Source organism: Elgaria multicarinata, chromosome 22 (genome assembly GCF_023053635.1).
Source record: "Elgaria multicarinata webbii isolate HBS135686 ecotype San Diego chromosome 22, rElgMul1.1.pri, whole genome shotgun sequence".
Lineage (NCBI taxonomy): Eukaryota > Metazoa > Chordata > Lepidosauria > Squamata > Anguidae > Elgaria > Elgaria multicarinata.
The window spans coordinates 1,920,517-1,932,096 of NC_086192.1; the positions used below are offsets into that span (position 1 = coordinate 1,920,517).

The 11,580-nt window shown below is 48.9% G+C and overlaps 1 protein-coding gene across 1 annotated transcript; it reads right to left on the reverse strand.

Moving 5' to 3' along the window:
• Nucleotides 1-4,744: 4,744 nt before the first annotated feature.
• Nucleotides 4,745-8,233, reverse strand: ABHD15 (abhydrolase domain containing 15). The gene is made up of 2 exons (XM_063146780.1): nucleotides 7,398-8,233; nucleotides 4,745-5,264 (listed from the first exon to the last, which is right to left on the reverse strand). Exons 1-2 carry the CDS (start codon nucleotides 8,231-8,233, stop codon nucleotides 4,745-4,747), a joined length of 1,356 nt encoding a protein of 451 aa, XP_063002850.1.
• Between the last annotated feature and the right edge of the window lie 3,347 nt (nucleotides 8,234-11,580).

Sequence of the window (11,580 nt, forward strand, 5' to 3'; positions counted from 1 at the left end):
CCTCTCTGGCAAGCGTGAGAAGTATAAATAGTGTACATTTGACTTTTTTTAAAAAAAAGCTTGCTTGTATGTGAAGAATATTTTAAAAACAAAAGCCGAGACTTGATTTCTAATGAACTATTAACACAACTTCAATGTAAGTTTATCCCGCTTGGAGTAAAACCAGTTTTAAAAAGCATCTTGAATGTATAATCCCCCCCCCCTTCTCTCTGCATAAGCCAGGTTGGCTTATTCTACCAGCCAGCTGGACATTCTATTTATTAATTTTTGTTTAATTACGTTTCCCCATCCCTTGGGCTTCATGACTTTCTGGCATGAGCCTGTCACTATTTTTTCCTCCACTCCCATTTTGCACAAGGATTGTGTGCATTAAAATTACAACGTGGTGGTGATGATTTTTAATCCCCCCATTTTCATTCTCTGTTTGCAGCTTACCATGCAAACGTCTGGTCATTATAACTAATTTTTTTGGCAGTCCACTCTCTTCACCTCGGCAGTCCGTCGACTGAAAGGAAGGAACCAAGCAGGCGTGGTAGCAAGCGCCCTTTGCCAATTGACGACAAGACTCTGTAGAAAAGGAGGTGCCCACCTGTACTTGTGCAGATGTGAACTGGGATGAGAACAAACGCTTGGCACAGTTACTTTTCGCTCCGCACGCGGCTACTGCAGTGAAATGGGAATTACCTGATTTTGGGGGGGAGGGGAGAGGACTTTGTGGAGGAAGTGAGGTGATGGGTGGAAGGAAGGAAGCCAGAGGATTTGTTCTGGGTTTAAGAATGGAAAGGAAGAGGTTCAGGGGCGCTTTGTGCCTGGGTTGGTAGTGCTGTAACACCTTGCACCAGACAGGGTTCTGCCCGAATGCCTTGTGGTTCAAGTCCTAACCCTAGATTTCTTTAAAGCATTACGGAAATCCCAGAGCCAGTAGAGCAGCCTGTAGTTTTTCACATTGTAATAATGGATTGGGACAGACGCGAGTGTGGGGGTTTCAAGCGAAAAGTCAGAGGGACTGAGCCAGAATTACCCTAAAGCAAGCTCGTTCGCTCATCAAGCTCATGCCAGCAGGGGGTTTTATCTGTTTTATTGTTCAGGTGTATCGCGTTGGCTGCCAACCCGCATTTGCCAGTTTTGGTTCTTTTTTTAACGTTGGTTTTTTAGATATATATTTTTTAAGCTTTCTCCGCAGCAGGTTGGTCACACGCAGGTAGAAAGAAGGAACAGGTGTGTCCCTGCGGCCTGAATGGCCGTTGCCTGAGACACCAGCTTGGCATGGCTAAGCGTGGATGAATCCCGGCTCCCCCCTCGCCCCCCACTACAGGTGTGCATTTTCCTCGACGGGCAAAGCGTGCTGTGAGCTCTCGGCGGCAGGGGGCTGCTTTTGTACGATAATTCTTGTCAGTATTCCGGTATTCTTCTGGTTCAAACGTACATAATAGCTCATATATAACCTGTATTAATTGTATAGATTGTGCATCTAAAGCTGTTATCCAGTTGTTTTGAGGTGGGGCGGGGAGCTACGAGAAAGAGGTCATATGTAATATTTTGTTTGTAAGTATCCTTTGTATCATAGCAAAGGAAATGTTTTAAAAAATTGAGCTGTAATAAAGTAATTTTAGTAGATGGCGCATCAGCTTTGGTTTGTTACAAAGGGTGAACGGGGCTTGGCGTCGCCGGGCAGCATCCGTGGGCGGTGGGCCCTGTCCCCCAGCAGGGCTAACCGCTGATGCCTGCCCCAAGTCCCTCCGAATGTTGGGTTTCTTCCTCAGGTAGAACTGGCTGACCTCTTGAAACAAGACTGAAGACTCCCCCAGGAAATGGCCTTACACCGAGGCAAGACCGGTGGTCTCATCTTGCTCAGAGCTTTGTCTCCAACCTGGCACCCTCCCGATGTGTTGGACTACAACTCCCAGCATCCGACACGTCTAGAGGGTGCCATGTTTGGGGTGAGCCACCCTGCACCAGCGCTTAAGCCCACAGTCCCACAAGACGCCAAGGCCTGGATCCGTGTTCCGTTCCTAAGCTCCCGACCTGTGCCAAGACCTGCCAGTTTTATCTCCTAGAATCAGGCACTTTTTCCCTACCCAGTTCTTTTTGTAACAGGGGCCTCCACGCTCATTCTCCGTTCATTCGAAGCCTGTTCTTTCCCAGTTCCCTGGGAAGCTCTATTTAGCAAGGGCCAGTTCACAAATGTTTTGGGGCTGTCCTCTTGGAAAAGGTGCAATTCGGGGGGGGGGGGAAGTCAAGTGTGCACAAGCAGGACACTGCACATGTTTGCAAACACAAATACTTAAAAGGTTGTCCCAGAGGAGGGCCAGGATCTCTTCTCAATCCTCCCAGAGTGCAGGACATGGAACAAGGGGCTCAAGTGACAGGAAGACAGATTCCGGCTGGACAGCAGGAAAAACTCCCTGACTGTTAGAGCAGTACGACAATGGAACCAGTTACCTAGGGAAGTTGTGGGCTCTCCCACCCTAGAGGCCTTCAAGAGGCAGCTGGTCAGCCATCTGTCAGGGATGCTTTAAGGTGGGTTCCTGCATTGAGCAGGGGGTTGGACTCGATGGCCTTAGAGGCCGCTTACAATTCTGTGATTCTATTATGTGGCCTGTCTAGATCAGTGTTCTGTTTCCCAATATGGCCCAGGTGCCTCTATGAAACCCACATGCATGGAGATAGAAAGGCCCCTGTCTCTTGAGTCCTTTCCATAACAAACTTGAGTGCGTTACTACCATGTGTATGGGAGAAACAGCCCTCCTTTCCCAGGCCCTCCTGTTGCACATAGCTAAATGTTTCCTCCTCTTTGGGTACATGCCATTCCCAAATTCCACTCTCTTAGTTATGTGCAAGTGCGTATGTAGGCCAGGCGCTGCAGTTAGAATTTACGGATATCCACCTCAACCTCTCCATTGGCCTGAACAGTCTGCCTGCGCTAACCATAGAATCATAGAATAGCAGAGTTGGAAGGGCCATCGAGTCCAACCCCCTGCTCAATGCAGGAATCCACCCTAACGCATCCCTGACAGATGCTTGTCCAGCTGCCTCTTGAAGGCCTCTAGTGTGGGAGAGCCCACAACCTCCCTAGGTAACTGGTTCTACTGCCGTACTGCTCTAACAGTCAGGAAGTTTTTCCTGATGTTAAGCTGGAATCTGGCTTCCTTTAACTTGAGCCCGTTATTCCTTGTCTTGCACTCTGGGAGGATCGAGAAGAGATCCTGGCCCTCCTCTGTGTGACAACCTTTTAAGTATTTGAAGAGTGCTCTCATGTCTCCCCTCAATCTTCTCTTCTCCAGGCTAAACAGGCCCAGTTGTTTCAGCCTCTCTTCATAGGGCTTTGTTTCCAGACCCCTGATCATCCTGGTTGCCCTCCTCTGAACACGCTCCAGCTTGTCTGCGTCCTTCTTGAATTGTGGAGCCCAGAAATGGACGCAATACTCTAGATGAAGCCTAACCAGGGCCGAATAGAGAGGAACCAGTACCTCACGTGATTTGGAAGCTATATTTGTATTAATGCAGCCCAAAATAGCATTGGCCTTTCTTGCAGCCATATCGCACTGTTGGCTCATATTCAGCTTGCGATCTACAACAATTCCAAGATCCTTCTCGCTCGTAGTATTGCTGAGCCAATTATCCCCCATCTTGTTACTGTGCATTTGGTTTCTATTTCCTAAATGTAGAACTTGGCATTTATCCCTATTAAATTTCATTCTGTTGTTTTCGGCCCAGAACTCCAGCCTATCAAGATCACTTTGAAGTTTGTTTCTGTCTTCCAGGGTATTAGCTATCCCACCCAATTTGGTGTCATCTGCAAATTTGATAAGCATTCCCTGCACCTCCTCGTCCAAATCATTAATAAAAATGTTGAAGAGCGCTGGGCCCAGGACTGAGCCCTGCGGTACCCCACTCGTTGCCTCTCCCCAGTGAGAAGGTTCCATTGATAAGTACTCTTTGAGTCCGATTCTGTAGCCAACTGTCAATCCACCTAATAGTTGTTCCATCTAGCCCACTTTTAGCTAGTTTGTTAATCAGAATGTCATGTGGTACTTTGTCAAAAGCTTTGCTGAAGTCAAGATATATGACATCCACAGCATTCCCACGGTCGACAAGGGAGGTTACCCTATCAAAAAATGAGATCAAATTTGTCTGACAGGACTTGTTCTTGACAAATCCATGTTGGCTTCTAGTGATCACCACATTGATTTCAACCCCCAGCAATGCCACAGAATCCAACCCAGTGCTTGACTGCAAGCAAAGATTGATGCCTTGTGGAAAAGGCATTTTTGAAGGAACTAGCTCTGGTTGCATTGTAAAAACCTAAGAGGGACTGTGGTGGATCAGATTGAAGATCTGTGTCCTCCAACATCTCGTATCTTGCAGTGGCCAGCGACATGCCCCAACAGGACACCCTTCATGCAGGACACACAAGCGACCACTCTCTCCCGTTCTCCCTGCCTCTGATCTAGGAGGCAGCATGTAGCCATCATGACTGGTAGCCCGGACTAACCTCCCTCTCCTTGAATTTGTCTCCGTTGCTACCTCTTATGGCAACAAATCCCATCATTCGATGATGCGCCGTGTCAACAAATCCTTTATTCCCACCCACCCCGTCTTCAATCTCTCACCCTTCACCTAAAATGAGTGCAAAATGAACCCACGTGATCTAGGCAAGTTGACATCAAGAATGTCTCTGATCCCACTTTCTGTTGTCCTGGCAGGTTTTCTCCATGTGTTGTTGTTTTTGTGTGTGTGTGTGTTACCGGGTGTACGACCGTTGCCAGCTGAAGGTCCCGTGGGAGGAGAGTGAAGTGCTTCTGCTTTGAAGAGTGCCCCGCCGGCGGTGATGCTGCGTGGCCAAACTCCTCCGGCGGGGCCTTTCCTTCAGCCTCTCCTCCAGGCGGAAAAACTCCGCCACAGTACGCAGGTACGCAAGGGTCACCGCGTTTCCCCAAGAGGCCAGGGGGCTCTTTCCGAAGAAGCCACAGTGGCCACCGTGTGGACTCAGCAGCAAGAAGAAGTAAGGGTTGCTCTGGAAGAGTTCCCAAGGGAGCGTGTAGTTTGGCGGGCCCCGGATCGGGTCATCGGCACTGCAGAGACACAGGACCGGCACGGCCACCTCGTCCACGTCCCTCAGTGGGTCGTTGTGGTCCCAGTAGGCCTCCCAGGAGGGGCTTTGGCTCTTTCCGTGGCAGAAGAGCGCTTCTTCAAAGGTTCGCAGCGAGCAGCTCCCAAGCGCCCGGTCCATCTCCACAGCCTCTTTCAGGGCCTCGGCGTACCTCAAAATAAGATGGAAGGATGACACCAGGTCAGGTGGAATGGTTGGAGGGATGGGCAGCCCTGGTGTAGCGGGTTAAGGGGAAGCGAGGGCAAGAGGGGAGCAGTGGGTTCAGTAGGAGTTGAGAAGGACGGAGCAAAAGGCATCCGTAAAAGACTGTCCCTGGGAGCGGCAGGGTTAGCCAGCCTCTTGTTTGTTTATGTATTTATTTATGTATTTATTTTCTATACCGCCCAATAGCCAAAGCTCTCTGGGCAGTTCGCAAAAATTAAAACCGTGAAAAGCATAATAAAACAAAACAACAGTCTAAAAACACAATACAAAATACGATACAAAAAGCACAGCCAAGATAAAACCACACAGCAGAGCCTCTTCCTCCCGTGAGCTGCAGCGTTAGCCAGCCCCTTCCTGCTTCCTTTTCAATCCTGCCAAGAGCCTTAGCTAATGAAGGTAACCAGGTAAGGTGGGCCCATGGGCAATTCTGAACCCCACCCAGGATGCATTTCAAGGTCGAAGTGGTGCATCGCAGAGTCGGTGGAGATCATTGTGTCCTACTTGTGGGGCTTAGTGCTGGGGTGGGGGCCATTGTTTGCTGGCTCTCTCACATGCGCCACTGATTTCTCTATGGCTGTAGCAACCCAGTGGGAATCTGAGCACCTGGGGATAAATACATCACTCAGGTTCCCATGGCAACAGCATCCCTGGGTACCTAGGTAGCAATTCCAAACAGAAGATGTGAAAAGGGGAGATTAGAAGAAGGGGTTGAGGGACGCAGAGTTACTTTGGGGAGGGAGAACGTTTTCAGAACAAAATTCTAGCTGTTGGCAAGAGGTTGATTGGTTCCGGATTCCTTCCCAAGCCCAACACAAAAAGGTGGGTTATGGGACCATTTGAAGCCCAACTGGTGCCCTCCAAATGTTTTGGACTTCAACTCCCATCAGCCCCAGCCTGCATAGCTAACGGTCTGGAAGGTGGAGGAGAGCGTTGGTTGGTCCAAATTGATCCAGGCAGAAATCAGTCGGTAGTCCCATTGGCAAAACAAGGTGTCATGGGCAGAAAGCTGTAATCATTATTATTATTATTATTATTATTATTATTATTATTATTATTATTTATTTATATAGCACCATCAATGTACATGGTGCTGTACAGAGTAAAACAGTAAATAGCAAGACCCTGCCGCATAGGCTTACAATCTAATAAAATCATAGTAAAACAATAAGGAGGGGAAGAGAATGCAAACAGGTACAGGGAAGGGTAAGCAGGCACAGGGTAGGGAAAAACTAACAGTAGAAAATAACAGTAGAAGTCTGCACAACATCAGGAGGCGCATGTGGTGTTGGTTGCAGGAACCAACTCCTTAAGAATCTACGCTTTGCTTTTTTAAAAATAAAATAAAAGCAAGTTACTAGTCCTTATGGGTGACTGGTTGCTGCCAATGGAGTTTCTTCTTTTCTTAGCCCCAGTGTGAGGGCAAATTTAAAGGACAAAAGGAGCTAGGAAGGAAGGTTTAACTGCCCACCAATACACAGTGGTCCCAATCTGGATTGGGAGCTCATGTGCTGTCACCAGAGTAAATAAAACCATTAGGATCACCTATGTGCAATGCATTTAACACAGCGTGTAGTTTAGCCCTGACGTGCTTGAATGTGTAGGCAATGCCTATGTAATTTTGCAAACCAAGAGGAGCTGTTTGATTATATTTTTCAGTGGTTAAGGTGCCCCTCCCTGAAAATAAATAATGGGAAAATAAGGACTTAATAGCCTATTTGCCTAACTAATACACATTGGGAGAATCCGGCTTCCCTGGCAGCAGGGTTTGGACCACCTGCCTCGTGGCACGAGTCTGAGTTTTCCTTTTGTTGTGCAATCAGCTCTGTGCACACCCGCCCACGCCCCTAGCTACAATCTCTAGATCAAGGAGAGTTTGCACACCTCTTGACACACCAGCGGTTCTACTGCTGGAGAGGTGGGGAGCAAGCCTGAGCAATTGCCTGGGCCAGCTGTCCCCAGATGTGTTGAACTGCAACTCCCATCCTGCTGGCTGGGGACAATGGGGCTTGCAGTCCAACACACCTGGAGGGCCCCAGGTTATGGGAGGTAAGCCTAGACCGGAGGCCTGGCAAAGACTCACCTGCTGATGCGTCTTTTCTGGAACATGAGCAGGACCCATTCGTACCACCAAGGGATGCTGCTGGCCTCGAACCAGTCCTGGGCCTTCAGCACGGGTGAGATGCAGGCCGCCCCGCCCAGGTAGCTGGATGACCCACATTCGCCCAAATAGGAGAGCAACAGGCCGGAGCCGGAGCCTTCGCTGACGGCAAAGAGCATCGAGGTGGGATGCCGGAAGCGGATGTAGGCCATGGCCTCCTTCAGGTCTGCCGGGTCACCAAACGGCTGCACCTTCAGGCTGCAGAGTGGGCAGCCGTTGTGCCCGCGCCTGTTGAAGATGACCGGGTAATAGCCCTCCTGCAGGGCCAGCCGGCACAGCTGGAGGACGTTCCGAGTGATCTGGCCGGCAGCATCTGGCACCACCAGCAGCACTGCGGAATCTGCTGCGCTGGTTGCTGTCCTACCCCTGGCTGACGGTCCGACCACCCAATCCAGGGCAACGATGCCGCCGTCTTCCAGTCGGAGATGGTCCCTGGAGAACTCCGGCAGCCAGTCTGGGGGCCAGAGGAGCTGAGCGACGGTCTGCAGGTTTGGCCAACTCTTCCAGGACCACCGTCGGGCGTCCAGATCAGCGGATCGCCAGAAGGTCTTGACCAAGGCATGGGCCAGAGCCGAAGGCTTGCAGAAAAGCCGGCACTGCCCAAGCGGCAAGCCGCCTGCCTTCCCAAAACTGTCCCCGGCCCCGTCTTCGTCCTCTGTGGCGCCCCACCGTCGCCCCTCGCCCCAGGTCCAGCTGGCAACAAAGGCCCTGTGCCTCCAAAGCCACCAGGCCAGAAGGCCGAGGGCAAGGAAGGCCATGATCCAAAGGGCCATTTCATCCGCCTCTCTCTGGCATGGCCCCAGCCAGGCACCTCATCAGAACGTGTCAAGAGTCGGTCAGCTTCTGAGACTCTCCTGCCAGCATTTCACCAGCGCCGACCAGCAGTTGGTTACTTAGCAAATAATTTATTTGTCTGAGGGTTGCTGTGTGGGGAGGGCTGGGGGGGGGGCATGGCATTAACCCTTCGGCTGCTAGGACCATTTGCCTTTCCAGCTGGAGGCCCAAACAGGGTGGGTGGGGATTGGTACTGCAAAGTTCAGTTCCTTCCTTTCTCTCTCTCCTGCTTGTGTTTTTCTCTCTTCTGCATTTTAGTTTGCCCAAGGAACAAGCGGCAGCTTTGGAGTGTCAGTGGAGGCCAGCCCAGTTGTACTCTCGCTTGCTCATGTGTGTGTGCAAAATTCGGGTGAAGCCATCCCAACCCTTCTTTGGGCTTTGTTTGGCCTCATTCCCATCTGAGGAATGAGTTTGCCGGCCAGCAGGAGCAACCAAGCTTGGAGTTCCTGTTGTCAGCACCTCTGGAATTCTTTATTCCTTTTAATCATTTCCGAAGTGCCCAGAGAAGCCATCTAGTTTTGCTTGAGAATTAAGCGAGCCCAAAACAGTGTTCTGTAGATGAGTTTGCCTGTCACTCCTTGGGAGCCCAGAACAGGAACTCATACAGAGGGGACAGAGCTCCTCCGTGGATAGAAATTTATTCTTCCTTTTTGGCTGTTAACGAACAAAGTGTCTCCAATTTCAGTTCAGAAATCAGATGTGCCTGATTAGCTGTCACTTATTTCAGCACCTTGTGAATCACTTCCATTCAAAGACATTTCCAAGTGATGCACAAAACAACCAGGCTATGATCATAAATTAAATAATGTATGTTATTACTGTACACAGAAGACAAAATTACTTTCCTGGGGATGCTTGTTGGAAAAATAATGTTTTCAGTATTGTGCCGAACGCCCGGAAGAATTTGTAGTGGTCAGGAATTCCAGAGAGTGAGCACTGCCGCTACGATGAGTACCACGAGCAATTGGGCACAGCAACAGAAGAGACAGTGCATGCTGTCTCTTAAATATTCCAGTCCTGGGTTGCTGAAGGCTTTGTAAACAAAGAGTTACGGGATACTGTGTCATTGGCAGAGGTTGGTCTAGAACCTCACTTCATCTAGCCCATGAAAAATACCTGCCACAATAAATTGGCTACCCTTTGTTTTAACAGGGGTTAGTTAGCCTTTAACTCCCCCCCCCCATGTTTTCAGTTCTGTTCACGATCAGTGTGCTAAAAGGTGGCTTTTTTCCCTTTCTTTTTAGTGCAGCCAGCTGGCAGTTTTTAATAGGGCTGTACTCCACCCTGTTTCAGGTCATAGAAGCAGGAGCGGAGTGACCTGCTTCGGAGGCGAAGCGGGTTGGGGGGGCAACGGAGCGACGCAGAGCAATTCACTGATTTGCGGAGCGCTCCACATCGTTTCAGAGCTCCGTCCACCATTTTGGACTTTTTCCCCTTAGGATTGCATTGGGTGAAAAAACACCTATAACGTCTTAGTTTTTAAAGCTAGATCCCTGAAAATTAGTGTGCTTAGACATTGATGATTTGGGGTCATTTGTGTTGATTTTCAGAAAAAAACATTTAGCGGTTGGGTTGCTATTAATTTTTATAGAATGGGTAAAAACGGGAGGGGAGAACCTTTTTTTCCAGTGTTGATTGACATCTTCATCTCCCAATCATGATAAGTGATCAGCCCATGTGAAGCATCCTCCAATCCCAATGTTGGAGGGGGGGAATAAGCAAAAAGGGATACTTAGTAACTTTTCTTTCTTTGTCTTTGGGTCGGACTTTTTCAGTTTGTAGTGGATTGGTGAAGCAGTAGCCCCAGCAAACTCACACACACAACCTTAAATAATATACAAAGTAAAATAACAGATAGACAACACAGCACTGCAAGGTACCTGTAAAGGAAGCACGCCCCAGCTGGCTTCCCCACTGGATTTTGCACAGATCCAAAGAACACACACACACGGCTCCAATACTGGAGGGTTAGGCCCAAATTTATTGAGGATAAGGGTAGGAATTACAAGATTAGCATTCAATGGATAAAACATGCAGATACAGAGTAGGCACCCAGACCAAGCAAACTAAAAATAACTAAGTTGCAAACTATACTTCACCCAGCCATGTGGTCATCCAGCTCAGAACAAAAGCCCCTTGCAAAACGTACTCTTTATAGATAGTTTCCCCTGCTCCTTCCCCCCTCCCTTGCGAGGATCGTTCACACCTTCCCAGAGATGTTAATTTTCGCTCAAGGCCGATCGGCCTTGCCCCAAGCGGTTCCAGGATGTGCCAGAACGCCCCCATGCAGCTGGCGCTTATCTGTTCTGCTCCTAAAATCATAACAATAAAAATACATTTTAACATTCTAAAAGCCAGCCTTTGTATGAATTAACCCTATCCTTACAGTACCCACCATAACTTTGGTGGACAACTGGATAGAAGTGGTGCAAGTGGATGATGTGCTGTACGGCATGTGGACGTGCCCAGGGCCCACTGCCCCTGAGGGTCATCAGAACCCTCCAAAGGGGAACCAGTGGAAGGAAGCCAATGATTTGCATGAGTTGATGTGTCATGTGGCTTCTCAAAGGCAGGCACCTAGACAGGACCGGCTGAACGACTGGTGACACAGTCCACTGTTCCACTGGGCACGTCCACTTTCCCCTTACTGGTAATCAAGTCAGACAGCGTTTTTGTTCTAATTCTTCTTCTTGTTGTGATTATTAGTATTATTGTTGTTACTACAATTATTGGCTGGGCATACCCTGGAGTGTGTGAACTGTGATGGAGGTGTGTGTGTGGGGGGGGGTGCATCGTGAAAAGCCAACACGTTATAGCACTTTGAAATGGGCGGACAGCATGAAAGAAATTAAGGTTTTATAAGTGTTGCGACCCAAGCATGGCAATGCAAGGGCTGAGTAGTTTATCCCATGACCAGCTATGTGCTGTACGCTGACCCAGTTTAATAATTTTCTATCTTGAAGTTCCCTGTGTTCATTTTTGAAGTGGTTACCTGAGAGGAAGATTCTGATTTAGGTTTAACTTTAAAAATTCACCAAAAATCAGGTATGATGCAATTTCCTTCAAAGTGGCCATGCCTAAGGATCTGTTTAGAAGCTCTCCTGGTGCCCATTTTCATGTTTCTAAATTGAACACTAAAAAAGTTATAGGTGTTTGATATTTTCAATGCAAGTCTATGGGGGGGGGGGGAAACGTGGATTTGACCATTTTTGTCTGTCTCTTCTGCCAAGACTCTCGTTCACGCACTGGTTATCTCTTGGTTGGACTACTG

Bases quoted from the DNA above. Each gene is read 5' to 3' on its own strand.
- ABHD15 (XM_063146780.1), bottom strand. From the start codon at position 8,233: ATGGCCTTCCTTGCCCTCGGCCTTCTGGCCTGGTGGCTTTGGAGGCAC. The intron at 5,265-7,397 runs GTGAGTCTTTGC...TCTTATTTTGAG, and splicing joins CAGAAAAGACGCATCAGCAG to GTACGCCGAGGCCCTGAAAG.